Source organism: Oryx dammah, unplaced genomic scaffold (assembly GCF_014754425.2).
Source record: "Oryx dammah isolate SB20612 unplaced genomic scaffold, SCBI_Odam_1.1 HiC_scaffold_28, whole genome shotgun sequence".
Classification (NCBI taxonomy): Eukaryota; Metazoa; Chordata; class Mammalia; order Artiodactyla; family Bovidae; genus Oryx; species Oryx dammah.
This window is the reverse complement of record NW_024070212.1, coordinates 14,945,607-14,969,037: the sequence shown is the minus strand read 5'-3', so window position 1 is coordinate 14,969,037 and position 23,431 is coordinate 14,945,607. Positions and strand designations below refer to the sequence as shown.

The 23,431-nt window shown below is 57.7% G+C and overlaps 2 protein-coding genes across 3 annotated transcripts; both read left to right on the top strand.

Moving 5' to 3' along the window:
* Positions 1 to 895: 895 nt before the first annotated feature.
* Positions 896 to 5,376, top strand: EFNA4 (ephrin A4). Of its 2 annotated transcripts, none has more exons than XM_040230409.1 (4): positions 896 to 1,433; positions 3,553 to 3,848; positions 4,239 to 4,304; positions 4,684 to 5,376. In XM_040230409.1, exons 1-4 carry the CDS (start codon positions 1,321 to 1,323, stop codon positions 4,818 to 4,820), a joined length of 612 nt encoding a protein of 203 aa, XP_040086343.1. In that variant the 5' UTR covers positions 896 to 1,320; the 3' UTR covers positions 4,821 to 5,376. The 2 variants fall into 2 exon arrangements, with proteins under 2 accessions (XP_040086343.1, XP_040086342.1); XM_040230408.1 differs by having other exon boundaries at positions 1,221 to 1,433; positions 4,236 to 4,304.
* A 9,046-nt stretch (positions 5,377 to 14,422) lies between these two features.
* EFNA3 (ephrin A3) lies at positions 14,423 to 23,179 on the top strand. The gene is made up of 5 exons (XM_040230405.1): positions 14,423 to 14,640; positions 20,747 to 21,060; positions 21,522 to 21,587; positions 21,774 to 21,851; positions 22,066 to 23,179. Exons 1-5 carry the CDS (start codon positions 14,513 to 14,515, stop codon positions 22,194 to 22,196), a joined length of 717 nt encoding a protein of 238 aa, XP_040086339.1. The 5' UTR covers positions 14,423 to 14,512; the 3' UTR covers positions 22,197 to 23,179.
* Positions 23,180 to 23,431: the final 252 nt, after the last annotated feature.

Genomic DNA, 23,431 nt, shown 5'->3' with positions numbered 1-23,431 from the left:
GTTCTCGCCCCCAACGCTGCGCGGCCCTTTAGCGGCGGCCACTGACAAATCCGTCAAGCTGTTGGACTCGCCTTCCCCACCCTCTGGCCAGTGGCTGGGGAAAAGGGAACTAGCTGGTGTTCTCAGAGCCCCGGAGCTGGGGCAGGGCGGGGCAGCGGCTCCCACGGTTCCGAGGCCGCACACCTGCCTCCCCCGCCCCCACCCCCCCTGAGGGTTTGGGAACAAAGATGCTTTGTACCGGCCTGCAACCACCTCATTACTTCGTCTTGGAGACTGTGGCCTTCGTTCTCCCAGAACGAAGGTGTGGGATGGAAAAGGACAGGCGCCAATCCCAAGGTAAGCATCAAGCTTGCCACTTGAGGCTCTGTAAAGGGTGGGGTGAGGGGTCCCCGGGAGGCGATTTGTCCTCCTCTCGCTGTATCTCTAGACGTCCAAAAAAAAAAAAAAAGAGCAATGTGCCTAAGATGTCTGGATAAACCTCATGGATCCTCGCCCCGCACCTCACTTGCCTCTTTCTGGGTGAGAGGCGTGGGCCCGTATTTAAGTCTTCCAAAGATTTAATAAGGCTTTCTACCCTGTATTATGGCTTTCCAGGTGGTGCAGTGGCAAAGAATCCACTTGCCAATGCAGGAGACGCAAGAGACGCGGGTTCAATCCCTGCGTCGGGATGATCCCCTGGAGAAGGAAATGACAACCCACTCCAGTATTCTTGCCGAGATAATCCCAAGAACAGAAGAACCTGGCGGGTTACAGTCCATGGGGTCACAAAGAGTCAGACACGACTGAGCAACTGAACACACACACACACATACCCTATATTAATTGTTTTTGTTTAGTCGCTCAGTCCGATTCTTTGCGACCCCCATGGACTGTAGCCCGCCAAGTGCCTAGCGATCGAACCTAGGGATCGAACCCGCGTCTCCTACACTGCAGGCGGATTCTTTACCGCTGAGCCACCAGGGAAGCACCCTGTACTAACACAAGCACGAAAGACAAGACCTCTCTAAAACAACTCCTAGACAGGAGACTGTGTCCCTCCTCGCCGCCTCCTTGAAATGGGCCCAACCTCAGCAACAGCTTGCCGAAGCTGGAGAGCGTTGCGGCGCCCAGAAGGTTAACAAGAGTTGGCTTTGAATGAAGAGGCGGAGACGCGACCCCATTGGTGAAAAGTTATCCAGGGGCGTGGCCTGTGAGTCTCTGCACCCCACCCCACTTCTCGCAAGCCCCACCCCAACCTCCTCTGCACTTTGTACCTTTCTCGTCGCGACGGCGAAGCGGACCGGGACGGGCCGGGCCAGACCACACCAGACCTAGGGGGCGATGCGGCTGCAGCCCCTGCTGCAGACTGTCCTCTGGGCCGTGCTCCTCAGCTCCCCTCTGCGAGGGGGCTGTGGCCTCCGCCTTGCGGTCTACTGGAACTCCAGTAACCCCAGGTAGCCGGGCCGAAACCGGCGGGCGGCGAGCCGGGCCTGCACGCTCCCGGGCCGGGCGCGCGCCCGACACTCGCTCTGTGCGCGGCGCCGCCTGGACCCGGCCGCGCGCCGGGGATCCTTTGTTTGAGCCGGCGGGGGAGGAGGGAGGGGCGAGGCGCGCCTGGGGTCCCCTATGCCCGCCCGCACGCGTTGGAGGCGAGCGGCAGACCCCAGTCCCGAAGGCAATCGGTAGGGTCTCAGAGCCGGGAGCTGGGGGACCTCAGCCTGCACTCCGAGCCCCGCCCCCCTCGCTTCTGTCTTGGGGATCCCCAGCGTTCCTCCGGCCGAAGCTGGGGCGAGCGGACTTGCGGGGCGCCGGAGAGGGGGTGGTTACTCTTGTGAAAGAGGGTTACTCTCCTGCTCGCTTGGCCTCCTCTTTGGCGCTCGCTCTTTCTCCTGAGCTCATTCTAAAACGCTTTCATCTCAGTCATTATTAGCCTTTCTATTTCTGTGCAGTCTCGGCCCTGCCCTTCTAGAGTTGAATCACCTTTAGGCAAGTCATCTGACCTCCCTAACCTCAGTTATCTCATCTGTAAAATGGGGTAATAATGTCTAGTATCCTGGGAAGTCAGGTAGACCGAGGTCATGTGTGTCCAAGAGGTAAAGGCTATACAGATATAAACGACTATTTTCTGTTTCCTGATCTGCCTGCTTTGGAACCTGTATGTATTTTCCCTGTTTCCATGCTCCTCCCCAATTCTCCTTGCCTCTCTCTGCTTTCTCCATGTTTTCCTTTCTGATTTTCTACTTAAAACAATCTGTGACTCTGTTCGTTTGGTCACTCACTAACATTTATTAAGCGTGTACTGTGTGCCTGGACTTGTGCTAGGGCGCTGGGGGTTAGAAATAAGACCTAGGCTCTGCCCTCTGGGATCCCGAAGGATCCCTGGGTGAGCAGGCTTCAGAACAGGTCATTACAATACTAATGCTGTATGGTGAGAGCTGTTGTTGTCTTCTACCTCTGAATTCCTCTCTGTGTTCCAGACCAGTGCCTCTGAATGACTTGGAAGATTGGTTAAATATTCAGGTTTCTACCCCCTAACCCTGAGGTTTCTGACTCATTCATTCCATTCCCAAATATTTATTAAGCATTTTCCTTGTACCTGACACTTTTCCAGGCACTAGGGATGCTGTGGAACTAAACAAAGGCCCAGCTTATGTTCCAGCGGGTCTGAGCTGAGCCCAGGAATCTGCAGGAATCTGCATTCTTAATCACAACTCCAGATGCAGGTGGTCTTGAGACCACCCATTGAGAGAGAGTTGGGGGCCTTTCATAAGTCAAGTTGGGCTCTGTGTATGATGAGCATGGGGGTGGGAGTCTTTCGTGCTTTACTTGATGCAGGAGGGGTTGACTGTCCTAGGTCCTCCCACCCATACTGGCTCCCCCAGCATCTCCCAGGAGGTGGAAGGGAGTCCTGAGGAGGCCAAAGAGTGGGAGATATGTGGAGGGGGCTCCAAGTCTGGCACTTTGTTGTCCTGGCAAAAAAAGGAGGGGGAGGGGAGGTTCCCACCATCCACTCTTTTTCTTTCTTTCTTACTATGGCATTCTTTCGGCATCCAATTGACATCTTAAAAAGGCAGCCTTCCTCTTTGTGAATCAGTTAAAGAGGATACTGTTCCCAGTCTCCATCTCTAGGCTGTGACTGCACTGTGGGCCCGGATCTGTGTCCCTTGCCTCTGTGCCCCAGCTTCTTCACAGCAGCCATCCACCTAACATTTGTCAAGCACAGGTACTACACCAAGGCCTTGTGTTGGGCATGAGAGCTAGAGAGGGGTGGCAGCTCCCACACAAAAGCTAGAGTGTGGGAGTGCCTTCCCACATTTGAGCCACGTGGTTATAGGCCCTGCAGTCCCTTAACCTCTCTGAAACTGTGCATGTTACCTCATCCATTTCTGGCACTCTCTTTGTCTCTCAAGAGTTGTCAGTCTGGGGAACTCAAAGACCTTCCCAAGCTGCTCCCGCTCCAGTGGGTGGGGGACTGGCTGGCAGGGACCATTGGGAAGGGGTATCTCTGACCCTCGTGCCCCTGGTGTGCTGTGCCAAGGAGCCCCTCTGCCCTCATCTACCTTATGCCTGCAGGCTGCTTCGAGGAGACGCCGTGGTGGAGCTGGGCTTCAAGGATTACCTAGACATCATCTGCCCACACTATGAGAGTCCAGGGCCCCCTGAGGGCCCCGAGACATTCGCATTATACGTAGTGGACTGGGCGGGCTACAAGGCCTGCCGGGCTGAAGGGCCAGGTGCCTTCAAGCGCTGGGAGTGCTCCCACCCCTTCGCTCCCTTTGGCCCTGTTCGATTTCCAGAGAAGATTCAGCGCTTCACACCCTTCTCCCTTGGCATGGAGTTCTTGCCTGGAGAGACCTACTACTACATCTGTGAGTGAGGATGGGCACCCTGGCCACCTCCTGGGGAAGGCAGGGAGGGGAGTGGGGCTACCTGCCATTGCCAGCAGTCAAGGCAGAGAGCCTGAAGGGCAGGGAAAGGAGAGAAAGGACGGCCAGGCCTCGGAGGGAGGAGCGGGCAAGGGTCCAGGACATGGTAGGGGGACATCGAGAGTGAGCTGATAAAGAGACGGGGCGAGGAAGAGGAGCCGGGCAAGGTGACATGAGGAGGGGTACAAGTGGCACCTAGATATAGCCCCAAAATAAGGAAAAGCTTTCCAGGGAATTGGAGAGAGGAGAAGTTGGGAGGGTTTTAAAGTGACTCTGAAGCATGCAAACTAGCCCATGCTAACTTCTTCCTCCCAATTTCCCACCACCCAGCAGTGCCAACTCCGGGGAGTCCTGGCCAATGCTTGAGGCTCCAGGTGTCTATCTGCTGCAAGGCGGACAGTGAGTGGGTTGGGGCAGGGGAGCAACCCTTCTGGCTAGTGTGGGGCCCTCGGGAATGGGGGGAGCAGTGGGAAGAATCTGGGAGCATTAGACTCTGGGGGGCCTCTTCTTCCCCCTTTAGCCTGTGGGAGCCTCCGCTGCACAGTAGGAATGGCATCTCCAGGGGCAAGGCCCTCCAAGGCCTTCACTGAACTGGTGGCCTCTAATGGCACCTGGGAGGAAGACCTGCAAGTCGGGGCTTAGAGGTGGCAGATTATGGGAGGGATTGGCTAGTTCGAGAGACCCTGAACAAAGGGGTGGGAGTGACCAACTAACGGGCAGAGCAAGAAGGAGGCTGTGGAAGCAGGAGGACCCATCAGTGCTACCCCTCCCCTCACAGAGCCTGAGTCAGCCCATCCTGTCGGGAGCCATGGAGAGAGTGGCACGTCAGGGTGGCAAGGAGGGGCCACTCCCAGTCCCCTCTGTCTCTTGCTGCTGCTGCTGTTCCCAATTCTGCGACTCCTGAGAGTTCTCTGAGCCAAGTGGACCCTTCCTGACACCCCCAGGAACCAGAGCCCTCCCAAGACTCCTTGGAGAGGGGCCCCTGCCTCCTACCTGAGCTGGGAGTGCCAAGCCAGACAGACAAGATAGAAGAGTGATGGGGGAGGTCTGAGGTGACCCTTCTAGGTACTGGCCTCCTCATCACAGGCTGAAGAGGAGCCCCAGGGGAGCAGCGGACAGCCCTGGGCACCTTGGGGCAGGGGCAAGACAAACATAAGGTCTCCATCGGCGGCTTTGATGCTCAAATCCCTGCCCTCGGGAAGGCTGGGACTTGATGGGATGGCATCCTGGAGCCTGCTGGGGTCCAAGGCGAAGACCTGGGGACAGGCGGATTGCTGGACCAGGTCAGGCAAGAAGCCCAGGCCTGCCATCTGTCCCCGGTGCCCTGTGGGCCTCTTCCCTGGGGCAGCACCTCACCTCCCCAGAGGATCACTCATTTGTCTTCTGTGAAGACGGACTTACCATGAGGTTGAATTTCATGCCAGTTTGTATTTTTGTAAGTGTCTGGACTTCAATAAACCAACTACCCATCTTTTTGTTGCTTTTTCCAACCTACTGCCCTCTGCCCTCTAGCTCCTTGCCTGACACTGGGCCCCGGAGGTGGAGGGGGGTGGAGCGGGATGCAGGGTGGGTGGTGGAACAGCAGTGGAGTTCCCTGAAGCCTCTACTCTCAGCATGGCTTGGCCTGACCCCCATGCCAGCTGTGCCCAAGCCATCCATGCCAGGCCTCAGTGGGCACCCCTCTGGGCAGTGTGGGGTTGGTGCCAGCAGCAGCTGTGGAGCTTGGTACCCTCTACCACCTCTCTAGCTGGTTTCCTGGGCTGGGGAGGGGACAGGTGCTCCTGATAGCCCCCACATACACTCTCGGGGCACTGCTCAAGCTGTGGCAGCACCAAGCAGGATGTTGGGGCAAAGGCAAGGGGTAGTAGAAAGAGAGCATCTGGGTTTCAGAATGCCTGGGTCCCTGAGAGCTGGGTGTCCCCCCACTCCGTAAGGGCAGCCTGGGCGGTGCCTGGCCTAGAACTGAGAAGGTGGGGTCAGATCAAAGCCTCCTTCCCCAGCGGCCTCTTTGTTCTTCGCTTTTATAAGGAGGAGGAGGTGGGGCCGAGGAGGGAGGGCCCCCTTTGCTCTCAGCCCCACTCTGTCTCTATCACCTCTGGCAGGCAAAGCTATGACGCCCCCCCCCCCAAGACTAACCAGTGACCAGTGACCTGGGGGGAGCCAAAGAAGGGGTGCCCCTTCCCCCGGTGCTATGCTCTACCCGCCCCGGTGCCCCACAGCTTCCCCTGGCACGGTGCTGGCCCGCCTGGCACCCAGCCAACGATCGATAGGTGGATGTTGTGCTGATTAGCTCGGCGGGGCTGCGGCGGCAAGAGGCGGCGTGTGAACATGCGCGTGGAGGGGGCGGTGGGCGGAGGGTGCTAGAGGTCCAGAGACTGATGACCAGGCCGAAATGCTGGAGGTTTTCGAACCCCTGCCCCACCCCTTTGCACACCTGGGGCTCACACCCCGTCCCTCTGGGTTGTTTCCATCGCTCTAGCTGAGGCCTGGGGCGGAGGACAGAACCCAGGACAAAGCCTACATGAGTTGACCCGCCCCCTGATTCAAGGCCACTTTCAAAATGCCGTATCTGTAGGTGCATGCTTGCGTATTCGTGTCAGGGCCCTCACCCCAAAACACGATTCTTAGCGGGGGCGAGAGGCCAGAGTGAAGAGGGCGAAGTCTGAGCTGAAGCCTGAGCTAGGGACTCGGTCTTCGGTCCTGTGTTCGAGTTCAGTCTCTATGCCAACCAGAAGGGTGTCTATCTGTCGCCGTGGAAACCGACTGTACTGCTACCTCCGCCCCTCTCCAGTGAAGCCAGAGGCGGCGCAGGCCGGGGATGACTGGTTAGACCAGCACTAAGGACTGCGGGCTTCTCATCCTGCTCCCAGCGGCCGCAGACACCCTCCCTTCGCGGACCAAGCCCGGCGCGCTCGCTCCCGAGCCTGTAGCCGGCGCGCGGATCTCGCCGCTGATAACGCATGTGCGAGAGAGACGCGGGGCCAAACCGGCTTTCCCCACACTCAAGACACACGCCCTCTCAGGCAGACGCCCACCCTTGACACAGACACAGGCAGGCCCTCGCCGGCTCCTAGCTCCCTGCAGGTGTGAGGGTGGACACCTGGGCCGCCACGCACTTGGGCTGGGGAGGGAGAGGAGGCGGCGGGGGAGACGCGGGCCCGCCGGCCGCAGGCCTCTAGCCAGCCCCTCCCTACACTCACTTTCCGCCCAGCCTGGGCCTTGTGTGGACAACTGATTCAGTTGTGGGGCGCGTCTCCAAGGAAAGCGAGGGCCAAGTCCGCTCCTGGGGCCTAGACAGGACGAAGACTCTGGGCGGTCTTCCGGGACTGGGCCCTACCCATGAGAAGTCCTCGAGGCGTGTTCCCGGGCGTGGTTCCAGGAGGCTCGGCAGACCTGCAGGTTTTGAGGCGTCACCGATCTCCCCTAAACTCAGCGGCGCTAGATGGCCGAGGGTGGGGCCCTCAATTTGCTGGGCTTGTCCTAGTCTCACCAGAATGATGCAAAAACCCCTCATCTTCGCATCAAGCTATGTCGCTGTTCCGAGAACCTTAGAGCCCCAGTCTCTGACCTCGATCCTGCTCCCCACTTTCTGGGGTTATAAGTCTTTCACCAGAGGCTAAACCCTAAAGTTTTGGTCTTTTTTATGTAACCCCACCGTTTTTTCTTCTTCCTTTTCAGTAATTCCTTGCTTTCCTTACTCATTCATTCGGCAAGTTGTGAGCTCCCAGCGCGTTCTTCTTTCAGTCGGCTACACCAGCTGGGGTCGTCGGGGGATCCCCAGCGGTGACGCAGTTGGAGAGGGGCACGCTGACTTCCAAATAACCAATAGAATCCTTGGGCCTGGGGCATGAGGTCATCAGCGGTGATGCCCATTGGTTCAGGCCTGGACGTGGAGGGGGTCCCCATAGCAACCGACGGTGCGTCCGAGCGTAACCTGGAGAGTGGTCTGCTTGTGCTTCAATGGCAGCTTGGGTGGTGCTTGGGTTGGGGGCGGGGAGGAGAGAGCGGAGCCCTGTTTCCCAGGTCCTGCCGTCCTAGCCCAACCAAGCTCTTATTTTTCTTGAGATCCTTTTACTCACTCAGCCGAGGAAGTTAGGAGGGGAGTATTGGCAAAAGCGTGGGGGTCCTGGGTACAGAGCTTAAGCCACCCGCCACCCAGAATGTTAATTCTGAGATCCTCGCGTTCATCTGCATATCGTCTCCATCTCATTTGCATTCTCTTCATTTAAGGTCAAATTGGGCAGACATCTCCACATCCCCAGCTCTGTCGCTTGTCTGTATCCCAAATCTCTCCCTCACTGGCTCTCTAATCTACCTCTCAGTGGTCCAGTTCCTTACCCCACCTCTGCTCCCAGCCTCCAGTCTCTCCAGGGGAGAGAGAGGGCACAGCCTAGCTCAAGGAGAAAGGATAAGAAGTCTGCCTGTCCCTCTGGATGTTTGGTGACAGATGGGGAGGGCTGGTCTGTACTGCCTGGAGACTACATTGGCAAAGCAAATGGTTGGGGGAGGTGCCCTGGGCTGAGTTGAGGGTCTCCAGGGCCAAATCACCCACGTGCCCGGCAGGGTGCTGGAACTAGGGATGCCTGCTTCCAGCTGAGGGGCAGGCCTGCCCACCTGTCTGGTGCCAGGGCAGCTTCCTTCCTCCAATTAAGCACTAATGATGTGCCATTAACCCTTACCTTGCCTACCAGCCCTCAGGTGGTACTCAAATTCATGGTCTCACACTGAGCAGAGGGAAAAAGGAGGGCCTTTGAGGAAGCTAAGAGGCAGTAAGGTCAGGGGAGCTGGAGACAAGAAGGTGGGACCAGAGGCCTGAGTAGCATGTACTAGTTATGCTGTGTGCTTCTGAGGGATTCTTAGCATGGGTGTCTCACTATCAGAATCCATATATTCTTCTGTTCATCAATTCCACAATTATTTATTAAGCACCTCACCTATGCCTATTAACTAAATACCAGGCTTCATGCTAGATGTTGAGGATATACACTTGCCTAAGTCAGGATCCCTTCCCTTAAGGAATCTTCAGATTACTTGAGGAGAAAAAACTGGCCAACAAATAATTACAGTGCCAAGTACAAATGCCGTTATGGAGCTGTGCAGAATGTGCTATGGGAACACAGGGAAAGTGAACTGTCAGAGAAGGCTTGGGTGTTGAAGGACAAAGTTTATGGCATGGAGGGGAAGTGTAGAGCTAATCATGCTTTTGATTCAGCATAGAGGTCCATGTTTAGCTGTGTCTTCAGGACTGCTGGTGTCTGCACTCCTCAGAGCTGTATGTTTTGCATCCATGTGTATGTGTGTGTGTGTGTATGTGTGCCTGGATTTTTCTGTGTCTGGAATCGCTTCTCCCAAACACACATTGTGGTTTTATTACAGATCAATGTTTGCCGTGAAGCTCTGGCGCAGATTAGCCTGAACCTGCCCAGCCCAGGGGAGGGGAAGTGGAGAACCAGTGTTGGCTCTCTGGGAAGAGGTGGGCAGGCACCACCTTCACCACCTGGGGGCCCAGACCCTTGACACCCCAAGTAGCAGCAGGCTAGCCAAGGGAGACAAGAGTTGGGCCCCCAGGCTATGGTAAGCTGTGCCCAGGCCACAGTCCCTTCTGCCCCAGCTCCCCATAGATGTGGGGGTTATAGCCACCACTCCCCACCAAGATCTCAGGCCCCCTCCCCCAGCCTGTTCTTCTTCTGTCTGTGGAGGAGCAGGCCAGCTCAGACCTGTCTGCTGGCTCTCTCCACTGGGAGCGGATCCTTTCCAGGGGACACGAGAGGGCTGGGGAATGTTAGGGCCTACTAGGAGGCCCTAGGTACTCCACCCTGGCCCTCTGCAGCTCTCTCCAGCCTGGATTCTCCCCACCCACTATGGGGTGCCACTTCTCTGGGTTTTGCCCAGACATAGCCATCTTTGCCAGGGAAGTGCTCAACCAGTAGGCAGAGGGTAGAGGCTAGAGCTATGGCAGTGGGGACTGGCCTGGGGATGGGTGGGGTGAGGAGACTACAATGCTCCTCTGAGACTCTATCCCAGTTCCTTCTGTCCTCTTGCAGCCACTTACTAGAAAGCGCAAGTTTGGTGGCAGGAAAGAGAAGAGACTGTGGATTGAAGGAGAGATTTAGGGGCTAAAAAGAGGCTCTGGGGTCTGAGGAGAAGGTCAAGGACCTCTATTTTCACACTCTCAAGGATGCGAATGTCTCTTTGGCTGTAACTTCTACTCCCCCTCATTCTATCTGAGCTTTTCCTAACCCATTCCTATTCCCCAAGCCCAAGGTCACCTCTCCCACTATGACGGCTATTAGAGAAGTTTGGAAATGGCTGGGAAGAAAGATGAAAAAGAGAGTCTGGAGCTAGTCTAGGTTGGCAGACCTCAGGATAATAATAATGATGAGGCCTCCATCAATCAAGCACCTTGTGGGTCCTAAATTCTGTGCCCAATGCTTCCCAGACACGGATCTTTATCCTCATAGCAACCAGCTCTTCAAGGAAGGGTGTTATTATCCCCAGTTTACAGATAAGGATACAGTCTCAGAAAACTAAGGTGACCAGCACAGCCTGTGAATGGTGGAAATGGAATTTGAACCCAATCCCATCCTGTTAACTGCCAAGCCCAACTGCCTCCCTCTCAGCTTTTCTAGAAAGAAGCACATTCAGAGGACGTACTCAAACCTCCAGTGTAACACCCCAGAGATGCTTCTCTACTTCAGGGTTCTTAGCTTGCTGGACTCATTTGAGGGGTCAGGGCATAACTAGAATCAGAGGTTATGACGCTCTGACCCCACCCATCAAGCTCTGAATCCTAACTTCCTGTGTCCCATGCCCCAAGTTCCCCACTGTCAGTCATGTGTGTTGTTCCATGTCAGCTCAAGGGCGTTAAAGAACCACGTAGCCATGCTGACGCACATGTCACACTTGGAAGTCAGAAGACACATACATCGCCCTCCTTGTTGGCACCCGGGGTCCCATGTTAGGACCATGCCAACAGGCTGCCTGCACCAGGACACACACATGGGCCCTAGGCAAGGTGTGGAACCTGTGAATATTTCATGTCTGGAGCTGGCGGCTGCCTCTCCTGCTCACATGCGTGCCCCATCCTCCCTCTTACAGGCTCCTTGTTTGTTTGTTTAATGAATTATTTATCCACGGCCCCCCTTCCCTCCTGGCCTCCCCCGCCCCCAGGCCCTAGCCTCCATGATTTATTGAACATAGCTCGGCTCTGTGGTTGCCACCCGATGTCCCAGGAGCTGCCTTCGGCCACACAGCCTGAGTATTCCCTCTGCCCCCGACCTGTTCAGCTCCTTGCTTCCTTGACCCCAGGAGGCAGGGGGGGCGGCGGGGTGAGGCACCACATTCAGATAACTCCCAGGGGCCTGAGCTCAGTGCCCCTGGAGAGAACATGGCAAGCTGAGGGCAGAGGGAAATGTAGGCAGAGCCTGCAGAAGAGGGGAAAGCAGCCCAAGGCCCTAGAGAGAGAGGATCAGCCCCATGGAGAGAACCTCGGCTTTCACAGAGGCCCTCAGCCAACAGAGAGGTGACAGTCACGGCCCAGGCCTTAGAGCATTTCAAACTGTGGACTGTAACCCATTAGGGATGATACAACCAAGGAATCAATTTTCTGGGGCTGAACGAGCTTCGTATTTTTGTTTTTTTAAGAGTAGAACAGAAGAAAAATATCAGAGTGCAGCCTCTGTAATAAGGCTAAGTATTGTTTCATGAAACTTGTTGTTTCAGTTATATGTGAATGTGTGTGTGTCTGCTGTATGGCAAATGCAAAATATACATCTTATTGTGGGTCACAGGAAAGATTTGAATCACAGGTATAAACAGAGGCCCTACACCCCATTGATGGAAGCCTGGGTTCTTCAATGACCCAGATGTCACATAAAGAGGCATAGGCTTCAGATCAGATCCCAGCTTGTAGACAGTGGCCCAGATCTTATACAAAGAGACCCCATCCCTAGAGAAGCCCAGACCCCATGAATAGAGGCCTATCAACAGGCCTAAAAACTACAGCTGGAAGCACATCTCCTATATTCAGAACTGCCACATATGGGTGTGCTGTTTGTTCTTGGCATAAAGGAGCCCCACAATGCGTAGTAGAGACAATCAGTCCAAGCTCCCTCACTAAGATGGGGAGACACATGGGGCCACTTCCCACTGAAAGGAGCGGCACCTCTGTTTTTGCACAAAGGTACCACTTGCCAAGAGATGCACCCTAAGGACTGGGTCTGCAGAGAGGGGTGGTTTTGCTAATTCACACAAAAACCCAAATCAGCCAGCAGCTGATTTAGAGGCCTAGATAGAGAGAGCACCAGATCCCATGGTCAGAGGCCTAGGCTCTTTAGAGAGTGTCTCAGAACTTAAAAGCCAGAGGTTTAGACCCCCATAGAGAGGGCTGCTTAAATCCACAAGAGAGGGCTCCAAATTCTAGAGAAGAGAGCTCAGTTATTATTGAGGGGCTGGGAGGGAGTGTGCCAGATTCTAAAGAGGAGTATCTGAGCCCTACGGAAAAGAGCCCAAATCCTTAAGTGGGACCCAGATTCTATAAACAGGGCTTCTAAAATGGAATTTAAAGTCCTAGGCCAAACCAGCAAGCTCCCACTCCCTATGAATACCGGCAGCCTCTCTGCCAACTGTGGGACCTACAGAGAGATGCTGCTTCTGCAGAATAGGAATGTGGGTAGGCGGGGAGGAGGCTGCGATGCATGGCACCTGGAGTAGGCAGGTCAGCATCATTGGGGTGAAACAAATCTCCCTCGGGCTGAGGTGTCTGAGGGGAGGGAGAGCTGTTTGCAATGTCCCCCATTCCCACCTCAAGGGGCCTAATTTATTTTCTGGCTCCTGAGAAGGGAGAAGAGATCTCCTGGGGTGGAGAAGAGCCCAGGGAGGACACAGCCTGCTCTCTCCTGACAGCAGCTAGGCACAGGGCTTTTTCTGGATGGTACTACCCCTCCCCCAAACCCAGCATCTGAGGCCAAATTGTGGTCAAGACCCCTGTCCTGCCAACAATAAGCAGATAAAGGGTGCTTGTATATCCTCTCTCCTGCAGTAAGAAGAAAAGCACATCATTCCTGTCACCCTGGGCTCAGGTAGTTGGACTGGGTTCTCGAGAGTCTGGGCTGAGACTTGGTCCTCCTGATCATTCTTAATCTGAGCATCCCCAACAAAAGGAGATGAGGAGTGGACAATCCCTAGGTCTGGATTTGAGACCCTTTCCCTCAATCTCCGGGGTTTCCCAGGTGGCTCAGATGGTAAAGAATCTGCCTACAATGTGGGAGACCAGGGTTTGATCCCTGGGTCAGGAAGATTCCCTGGAGAGGGATGGCCACCCACTCTGGTATTCTTGTCTGGAGAATCCCATGGACAGAGGAGCCTGGCGGGGGGTTGCAGAGAGTCGGACACAACTGAGCGACTAACACTTTCTAGATTCTAGATTTTTCTTTCCCTGAATTTCTAATTCACAGGACAAGAGAGAAGAGGAGAGTACAGAACTGTGTGTATGTCAGAGGGTGTGCATGGGCTTGTGTGTGTCTAGGTGTGTGTGCTCCAATGTCTCTGTGCACTGAATCTCTGTGTTTCTACAGATCTCTAGGTACCTAGTGACACCTATACCTTTATGTCTCTGAAGGGTTATCTGTGTCTATATGCTTGTGTTTCTGTGTTCTCTGCTTCTGGGTGTCTGTGCCTCTTCTGAATGTGTGGATGTAATGTCTGTGTTTGGGTGTCACTGTGAGGACAATGACTGTGATGAGAACTGGAGTACAAGGTGCTCTGCCTGTACGCGCTCTCATCAACGTCTGTGAGAGTAGGAGTGAGACTGCCTCGGGACGCCACTGGCTGTGCTGGGAGGGGTCTCTGGTTGAGAGTGAGTGAAGAATCCTTTGTCAGTGTCCCAGGAAAGCCGGTTTGGCTCTAGCTGACTCTCCTCAGTCCCTCCTCTGCCTTGGGCCCTGGACTGCCGAAGGCCCTCCCAGCACCCAGCCTTGACACTCTCTGGCCGAGCTCCTCTACCGCCAGGAAAAACAAGCCTCCTCCTCAGCTGGGGGGTCAGGGCAACAGCAATAAGGTCCTTGATGGCAGCTAAAGGGCTTCTCAGCCACCCTCTAGACCCCATCTGGCTCCTCACGCACATGGGAACAGGGATGTGAAGGGAGCAGAGGACCTGACTGTTCAGAAAGGAGGGAGGTCTAGTTTTACTCATTAAAGGATCCTGGACCCCAAGCTTCTTCTCAAGTCTCCCATCCCAGAAATGAATGTTGACAAGAGATTGAGATCCCTGTCTTGGCCTCCCTAGTGGGAGCAGAAGATATGGGACCGGCGGTAGCAAATTAAACCTACGAGGTAGAGGCGAGGAGCGCTCCGGTTGTTCCGGAGGGGGCAGCACGGTTCTCACCTCCCACGCGCAGCGCGCGCTCCAGGCCCGAGCGGGGCGGGGCCTGACGGGAGCGCGCCAGGGGCGGGGCCTTGGGGGCGCGCCCGGGAGGGCGGAGGGAAGGGCTGGGGGCGTGGCCTAAGGCTCCGGGGGCCGGCGGCGGCGGCGGCGGCAGGGAGCTGGGAAGCGAGAAGCCGGGAGCGCGGGGCTCAGTCGGGGGGCGGCGGCGGCGGCGGCTCCGGGGATGGCGGCGGCTCCGCTGCTGCTGCTGCTGCTGCTCGTGCCCGTGCCGCTGCTGCCGCTGCTGGCCCAGGGGCCCGGGGGGGCGCTGGGAAACCGGCATGCGGTGTACTGGAACAGCTCCAACCAGCAGTGAGTCGGGGGCCCAGGGAGCCCATGCGTCCCGCGTCAGTGAGAGGGGAAGGCCTGGGAAGTCCTGGGGGAACCTGGGGTGGCAGTCCTGGGAAACCACAGATGGGGGCTAGAAGGCGAGGGAGAGGGGGACACACTCTGTAGGCGTCTATGAAACTCAGCGGGTGTCTGAAAGAGGCTGTTAAGGTAGAGTAACCAGGGCTTGGGCCGAGCGGAGGAGGCTGCTTGGGAACACCCCACCCCACCTTGGCTTCTCTACACACCCGCCTCTGGAATAGCTTACCCTCTACTGACAGTCCCCCCATCTTCACCCCCTTCGGGCCGGCCTGGGGTTTAGGAGCACCAGCATGCTGGGGATAGGCCGCCGCACTTAGGGAGCCCAGTGATGACCTGTTTTCAGTGGCGAGCGTTTCTAGGGGTTCTGGGCATGACTCCTGCTTTAACAAGTGGGGTCCAAAGCTGAGGCAAGGAGTCCGGGCGAGCACCTCCTCAGAAGGAAGGTGAATGGATTACCCTGGTTGTATAGATAAGCGGGGCTGGATGAGCTGGGGCTGGGTCGCCAAGTTGGGGGGCTCTGGAGGTGCCGCTTGGATAGGATAGGAACATGGGGTACCGGCGAAAGGGAGGAAGGCAAGGAGATGTCGGCGTGTCACACACGCACACACACACACCCGGGCTGGGGACAGCGTGTGGCTCCAAGTGTGAGCGGGCGTGCGCGGCTGTCAGTGTGCGTGTGTGTCTGAGTGTGTGATTTGTGTGTCTGCGTCGGCGATCGTCTGGGGGTGGGAGCGGGCGACGGGTCGAGGAGGGGGCTGCGGTCGCTGTCCGCGTGGCCGGCCGCGTCTGGGCTAGGGTGGCTGTCGGCGCCGCCGCGGTCTGGGCGGGTGTCAGGGCGGCCGTGTGGTTTCCCGGGGTGTGTGGAGCGGCGGCTGGGTGCCGGCTGCGGGGCCAGTTTCTCATTCTGCTCAGTCCTTGCTGCCCTTGTCTTCTCCTCCCCGCCGAGCCGCCGTGTGTATCACCCCTGCCGCCTCCGTGTGTCTGTGTGTTGGGGGGATCCCTGGGGACACGGGGGTCACTGTCACACCTGCCCAGGCGGCGGCGGCGGCACTGTCTCTGGCTCTCCATCCCAGGGGGCGACTCGGGAGCAAATGGCGAGGCCCCTCGAGAGGGGACCGGGAGGGCCGGGCGGCCGCGACCCCCAACCTCCCGGGGGAGGGGCTGCCGCTCGCGGCTCCTGCTCTTTGTTGTTTGGGGCTCTGCGCCTCCCCCTCTCTCCCTCCTCGCGCCCGGAGTGTCAGACTGGGGGTGGGGATGAGGCAACGACGCCCCCCTCTCGCTTCCCATGGAAACCTCGGGGGTGGGGATACGGCCCCTCCCCCCCCCCAGCGGGACTCGGAGAACTCTGGGGGCCTCTAGGGGCTGACTCCCCTTCTCTATCTAGCTCGTTCCCTCCCCCAGACTCACACGTCCGCCCCCCGCCCCGCTAGAGTCTGGCAGGGAGTGGAGAGCACGCAGGTGAGGGGCTCCGGGTTCCCCACCACGGTCAGGGCACCCTCACGTTCTTAGGATAAGCCGGAGCCAGGGGATGCGGGAATGGGGCGGGGGTAGGGCTGAAGGGGGGATGTTGTTGATCAGGTTCCCCTCCCCCGCATACACCTGGGCGCAGGTGAAAGCCCTGGGAGGGGGTGGGGGAGCCCAGGTTCCGAGAGCCTCCTTTCTGTCTTCCCTGCTCCTCCGCAGGTCTGGACGGGTAGAGATGGGAGGGGGCGCGTACCGGGCCCGGAGGCCGCCGCCGCCCCCGCCTCGCTTCCTCCGCCTTTGTTGCCGCTGCGCCCGGGCTCCCCGGCTCCCTCACTGCGGCAGCCGCGGCCCCATAAATCGTGAGAGCGACGTGCTCCGGAGCCGGGAGTGGAGAGGGCCAGGGAGCTGGGGGCGGGGCCGGGCCGAGCCACAGGCTCCCGTGTCCCCTCCCCCCGGTCACGTGAGCTGGGCTCCTGACTCTCACCCCCCCATCACGTGCCAAGGGTCTCTGCCCCCTAGGGTCACGTGAAGAGGGTCTTGCGACCCCGCCTCCTGGGGTCACGTGGGAGGGTACTGGTGGGACACGTGCGGTGGCCTATTTGACAGACCTGGGGGCAGTACCCTGCACAGCGACCGTGATCTTGCCCCTGTCCCGCACTCAGTCCCTCCGTTTGGTCCTCTGGAATAGAGGAGACCTGTTCCCAGTCTGGCCCAGAAACCGAGCATGGGGGAACCTTACTGGAAGAAAGCATGAGAGTATGAGGTCGAGGGGTCCCATGAGCCCAGAACTGAATGGCGGGGGGCGGGACCGGCCAGTGGCCAAATGGAAGCGCCCAGGTCTGTGCTTCATTTCTTTGCAGAACTGTCCAAGGGTGCTGACATTCGCCCCTATCTCAAGAAGAGTATCTTTCTCTAGCTGTCTCCCTACCTGTCTCTTTATCTCTTAAATGTTTCTGTTGCTTATCTCTCTCTCATTCATACATTCATTCAACAAATATTTATTGAGGCTCTACTACGTCCCTGTTGGTCTTTCTCTCTCTTTTCTTCCTGTCACCGAGTCTCTGCCCTGAACCGGCTGCCTGTCCCTGATATTCTCCTTTGCGTCCCTGCCTCCGTCTTTGCTGTCTGTGGGCCTCTCTCGAGCGGCCTCTATGGCTCTCCCTTTCTCCAAGCCTCTCTCCCGTCTCATTCTAACATCTCTTTCTCGGTTTCTGGATTCCTCTTTCTCACTGTCTCACTCTCTTTCGCCTCTCGGTGAATCCAGTCTCTGTTCATCCCCCCTTTCGGTGTGCGTCTCCCTCTCACTCCATTTCTGTATGTCTCGCTTTCGGCGGGTCCCTCGCGCTTCTCCGCCGCTGCAGATCAATAAACCTTCGCCGCCGCCGCCGCCTCTGTCGCAGGGAGGAGGGGCGGGGATGTGGGGCGCGCTGATTTTCTCCCACCCGACGCCAGCCGGAGAAGCCCGGAGCCGAATCCCTAGCTGGCGAGACCCAGTCCGGTGGGGTGCGGAGGCCCAGGGCACCAGAGGGGTGCGGGGGTGTCACCGTGCACGCGCCGCCCCGCGAGCTTTCTCGCCAACCACCCATCCCAGCCCGAGCGCGCGGACCCCACGCCGCGCACACGTGGTCCGGCCTCGCCTGCTGGGGTGAGTGGCGCGCAGCCTCGGGGGCGCGCGCTAGAGGGAGGGAGAACAGGGGTCCGGTGTCTTTTTCCCTCCTCCACTTCCGTTGCTCTGCATCTTGGCGCTTAGAGGTGGGGGGCAGGGATTTAACAAGTTCAGGATCTCTTGGGATCCTTTCCTTACTCGCTGGTCTTGTTAGACACCCTGTTTACCAGCCCCTAATTGCCCCGGGGGGAGAGGTTTGCTCCTTCCCCGTTCCCCCGCCGCCCACCCCACGAGGCTCCGGCAGACAGGGCACAGAAGGAGTGAAAGGGGCCGGAATGTGCACTGGGGGCGGCGGAAGCCAGGTTGAGGGGCACCCCTCCAGGTGGGGTGTGTTGACTCTCGCCTTTCTGCGAGGGAAGTGGGAGGCCAGTAGGGGATGAAGTGAGGAAGAGTAGAGAACTGTTTGAAGGGGCAGGCGCGACCCAGCCCGCAGAGCCCAACCTGCCCGGCTCTCCCGCGGGGGCGGGGTGTGGCGGGGTGTGGCTCGAGGTTAGGGAGGCGCGGCTCTGAAGGAGAGGTTAGCTGTGGAGCTAAGCTGGGGCCTAGCGGCACCTCCCTCTTTACTGCCAAAACTGGGAGGATGACAGATTCAATTAAAGCGCCCAAGCCAAGCAGACACCTCAGGTCTCCCAGGAGTTGTGGCTGGGTTTTCCTGGCAGCCAGCCTTTTGCCCCCGTCCACCAGCTACCAACTGGGCACAGTCATTCCCCCAGCAGTTCTTTCTCCCACATGCCCAGCAGGAAGGGTAGGGGCGTTTCAGGGGCGATTCACGCAACTCAGCCCAGGGTGTGTTGCAGGAAAACTACGCAGTGCCCTAGGGAGGCACTGCTTCAGGGCTGGAAACCCGGTGAGACTCAAGGACAGAGGCTGTGCAGCTGCCCCCGGTCTGGCACTGGGGGCCCCCTCCTCAAAGCCTGTGGGCGAGGAACAGTAGACTTTGAGCTTGTGGATAGAGAGGTAAAGCTGGGGTGGCAGCTGGGAGCTAGGCCTGGTCTAACCCGTTTTCCTGCTCCCAGTGCCCCAGGCTGAGACTCCTGCCCACCTGGGTGCCAGGGCCAGGGAGGAGCCAGAGTGACCCATCACTCCCATGGGAACCGAGTAGGGCTGGTGGCATTCTTGATGACGCAAGGAGGCTGAGCCCATTCTTACTGGGGAGCTCAAACACTGGCTTTTACCTGTCTTCCTTACTGTTAGGCTTGAAAGGGAGTGTTTGGGGAGGGGGTGGCACAGGCAAGGCCAAGGATGTAGGGTGGGGTGGGGAGGGACCCTCAAGGCCCCACCCCATCCAAAGGCCTCCAAGCTCGTTTCCCTAATGGATCTAATTACTGTTTGTGGAACTGGGAGGTGCCTGGTGACAAGGGGAGCGAGTCTCTCCCCTCAGGGAGTTCCCAGGAACCAAAGCCCCCAGTGGTTTGACATTTTGCCAAGTATCCCATGCCTTCCTGTGTCCACTATACGCCCCTCTCACTGCCAAGATGTGTGCATTCCTATGCAAAGAAAATTAGGGGAAACTCCTGCCTACTTCTCTGAGTTTCTTTCTCCATTCAGATGTTTTTCCCATCCCCACACCACTCAATACCACCATGGAGAGAGCATTAAGACCAACACTTTGATGATAACTAGCAAGGCAGGTGGGGATTACAAGGGACCCAGCATCTGCTTCTCTGCCCATAGAAGGATCAGGGAAGTAAGAGGCCCAGCCATCTTGTCTGGGCACTCTGCCCATTACTCTGTTCAGCATCATTAAGGGGGAGTTAGTGTCAGGTTGAGGAGAGAGGGGTATAGAGATACCAGTTTTGGCATGACACCACCTGGAGCCTTGGTATTGAGTCCCTTGCTCCCTGATCTATTGTGTCACACTGGTATATGTGTTAGTCGTTCAGTCATCTGAGCAACTTTTTGCAACCTTTAGACTGTAGCCTACCAGGCTCCTCTGTCCATGGAATTCTCCAGGCAAAAATACTGGACTGGGTAGCCAGTCCCTTCTCCAGGGGATCTTCCCAACCCAGGGATCAAACCTGGCTCTCCTACACTGTAGGCAGATTTTTTTACCATCTGAGCCACCAGGGAAGTCCTGGTGTGTCACTTTGTTGGAGACCTAATTGTCCATACCCTCCGGGTGGAGGTCAGTGAGACTCAAGGTACAGAGGCCAGTCATACTGTAGAGAGAGCATGCGCCAGTGTGTGTGTCTGTATAGGAAGGGCAGGGAGAGAGCTGAACATTGCTGGGGTCAACCAATACTGGCGTGCCAGTCCAGCACACGTATCACCTAGTTTTTCTATGTGTACGCTGCCCGTGAGTGGGTGGTGGACATATTTGTGTGTGTGCCACAGAACTTGTGCGTGTATATGCATGAAGCCTGCATACATATGTCTGTGAGGGCAGGTCTTGTTGGACTCGCCTTGGGGGTGGACTGGCAGCATCAGGAAAGCATGCTGGGAGAGGCGATGGAGGGTGCGCATCCCTCCAAGGGATCCCTCCCACTTTCACACTTCCATTCCTCCTATCCCTCCTCTCCACTAGTGAATTATGGGGGATGGACGGAGGAAATCCGGGCCTGGGTCTGGGAGTCGCAGGGACCTGCGCCGTTTCTGTGGTAACCAAAGCATACGTTCCCTTCTTCCCTCCACCCTTCTCCCCCGCCTCTTTTCCTTTGGAGGCCGGCCGGGCTTCCCTGCGTCTCTGCTACCGTCTGGTGGCTACCAGGAGAAGGGCAGAACCAGGAGTGGGCCTGGAAAGATAGTGCGGGGATTGGAGGCACTAGGGCCCTGGGGATAGAGAAAGGGACTGAGAGGAGAGGAAGCTCAGAAGGAAAGCCTGGAGACTCTAAGGACCCTAGGGAAGGTCTGCGGAGAGGTGAGGTGGAAAGCGAGTTGTCTTTGGGTTTCTTCTCTCTGACCCGCTTCCTTCCCCCACAGCCTGCGGCGAGAGGGCTACACGGTGCAGGTGAACGTGAACGATTATTTGGATATTTACTGCCCGCACTACAACAGCTCAGGGGTGGGCCCCGGGGCGGGGCCAGGGCCCGGAGGCGGGGCAGAGCAGTACGTGCTGTATATGGTGAGCCGGGACGGCTACCGTACCTGCAACGCCAGCCAAGGCTCCAAGCGCTGGGAGTGCAACCGACCGCACGCCCCCCACAGCCCCATCAAGTTCTCGGAGAAGTTCCAGCGCTACAGCGCCTTCTCTCTGGGCTACGAGTTCCACGCCGGCCACGAGTACTACTACATCTGTAAGTGACGACCTGGAGGCGGGCCGGGGCGGGGCCTAAGTGCTAGGGGGCGGAGTCCCGAGGGGTCGGGGGCCGGCCAACGCTGCAGGCGCTAGGTCTCTTTGCTCCAAGTGATACCCCAGGATGAGGCGTGGGAGCTGGGGCCCTCAGGGTTCCAGCTCAGGGTCGTGAGGCTAAGAAAAGAGGTCTAGTGGCATTCCCAAAGGTCACAGAGTCACTGTTTCTGTGAGGGACATTTCGGAGGAGGGACCTCAGGGTTCAGTTTATTGAGGGATAGGACCCCAGGAGCTTCTAGGGCTAACGGCAGAGCCACCAAGACTAATGCCCAAAGGGTGGAGGAGGTACTGAAGGACACTGCGCAAGAGGGGCAGTCTGGAGGGAGTGAGGAGAGTTTCTGAGCGAGGAGGGCACGGGATAGAACATCTGGAGAAAAAGCGACTCAGGCCCAGTCTCCTCCCCAGCCACGCCCACCCACAACCTGCACTGGAAGTGTCTGAGGATGAAGGTGTTCGTCTGCTGCGCCTCCAGTGAGTATAATCGGCTCCCAGCCGCGACCCCATCCTTGGCTCCCCTGCTTTGGGGCTCCCCTGGCTTCCTGGGGGTGGAGGTGGAGGGCACAGGCGAGGGGGACTCGCTCCCCAGCTGTAGCAGGGGGAGGGGATCCTGGCCCTGACTCTCCCCTCCTCTCTCCCCACCCGCACCCCACCCCGCAGCATCGCACTCCGGGGAGAAGCCGGTCCCCACTCTCCCCCAGTTCACCATGGGCCCCAATGTGAAGATCAACGTGCTGGGTGAGTCTGCGCAGCGCCCTCTGGTGGCCACTGCTGGAACCGCAGCCCCCTCCCCGGTGCCTGCTCCTCTTGCATGTCTTTTCCCCGGGGGCACCGATCCTTACCACCCCCGTGGTGGTTACGTCCCCCGCTCCACTGCTGCTACCGCTGCCGCGTGTTCCCTCCCCAGCGCGCAGCCCGGCTCTCACCAGTCTGTCTCTTCATCTATCCACAGAAGACTTTGAGGGAGAGAACCCCCAGGTGCCCAAGCTTGAGAAGAGCATCAGCGGTACCAGCCCCAAGCGGGAACATCTGCCCCTGGCGGTGGGCATCGCCTTCTTCCTGATGACACTCTTGGCCTCCTAGCTCTGCCCCCTCCCTTGGAGGGGAGAGTTGGGGCGGGGCTGGGTCAGAGCAGGGAACCTTTGGCCTCTCCAGGGAAGCCTAGCTGTGGGGCCTAGACCCCTCCTCCGACAGCTGGAAGTGGGGTCTGCACCATACATCTGTGCTCACCCCTTCTGTCCCCTCTCCACCAAGTAGGGCACTGTAGTGGACCAGGCACAGGGACAGCTACGGGTCCCAAGTGGCCTTGTGGCTCTGGTAATGTTTGGTACCAAACCCGGGAGCTGTAAAGGGCAGTGCTCAGGACTCCCTGCCCCCTGGTACCTTTCTGTGACCCCTGGTGCCCTCCCCCTTTGTCCCCCTCCGAGAGACAAATGTGCCCCAGAGAGAGCAAATTGAAGTGTGGGAGACACCCCCAGTCACTCTCTTCCAGGGCCAGAACACAGGGAGGGGACTAGATGGGTGAGGGGGTGGCACCGCCTGCTGCCCCTCCCCTGTTTACAGCAATAAGCACGTCCTCCTCCCACTCCCACTCCCAGGATTGTGGTTTGGATTGAATCCAAGTTTACAAGCAGACACCACTGCGGGGGGCCGCCGACAGTGGACAAGGGTGACAAGGGGTGGGCATTGGGGTGCCAGGCAGGCATGTACAGACTCTATATATCTATATATAATGTACAGACGGACAGAGTCCCTCCCCTTCCTTAACCCCCTGACCTTCCTTGACTTCCCCCTCCAGCTTCAGACCCCTTCCCCACCAGGCTAGGCCCCCCCCGGGGGACCCCCTGGCCCCTCTTTTGTCTTCTGTGAAGACAGGACCTATGCAACGCACAGACACTTTTGGAGACCGTGAGACAACAATGCCCCCCTCCAGCCCTGAGCCGGGACCTTGCCCTGCCCATCCTCTGTGGCCCCCACCCATCCTCCTGGGCCTTTTTCAAGTGCTTTGGCTGTGACTTTCATACTCTGCTCTTAGTCTAAAAAAAATAAACTGGAGATAAAAATAACCGAGTGTGTGTGATTTCCAGGGGCCATCACTCTTCTGTACACTGGTTAAATAAACCCCACAGGTCACAAGGCCTGGGGAGGAGACAGGACTCTAGGGCCAAAGGGTCAGCTGAACATCTTGTTTTGTAGCTCATCTCCCCTAAGGAGACACCTCTGTGTGGAAGAGCAATAAAGGCTTCTGAGCAGGGCCTGGATGACTTTGGGCAACACACTCAACCTCTCTGAGCCGCAAGTATCTCATCAGAAAATCT

What these genes read in the sequence shown, in the direction of transcription:
- EFNA4 (XM_040230408.1), top strand. Translation starts at nt 1,321, where the DNA reads ATGCGGCTGCAGCCCCTGCTGCAGACTGTCCTCTGGGCCGTGCTCCTC. An exon ending in TGGAACTCCAGTAACCCCAG is followed by an intron (nt 1,434 to 3,552) that starts GTAGCCGGGCCG and finishes TTATGCCTGCAG; the next exon opens with GCTGCTTCGAGGAGACGCCG. An exon ending in TATCTGCTGCAAGGCGGACA is followed by an intron (nt 4,305 to 4,683) that starts GTGAGTGGGTTG and finishes CTCCCCTCACAG; the next exon opens with AGCCTGAGTCAGCCCATCCT.
- EFNA3 (XM_040230405.1), top strand. Translation starts at nt 14,513, where the DNA reads ATGGCGGCGGCTCCGCTGCTGCTGCTGCTGCTGCTCGTGCCCGTGCCG. An exon ending in TGGAACAGCTCCAACCAGCA is followed by an intron (nt 14,641 to 20,746) that starts GTGAGTCGGGGG and finishes CTTCCCCCACAG; the next exon opens with CCTGCGGCGAGAGGGCTACA. An exon ending in CCACGAGTACTACTACATCT is followed by an intron (nt 21,061 to 21,521) that starts GTAAGTGACGAC and finishes TCTCCTCCCCAG; the next exon opens with CCACGCCCACCCACAACCTG.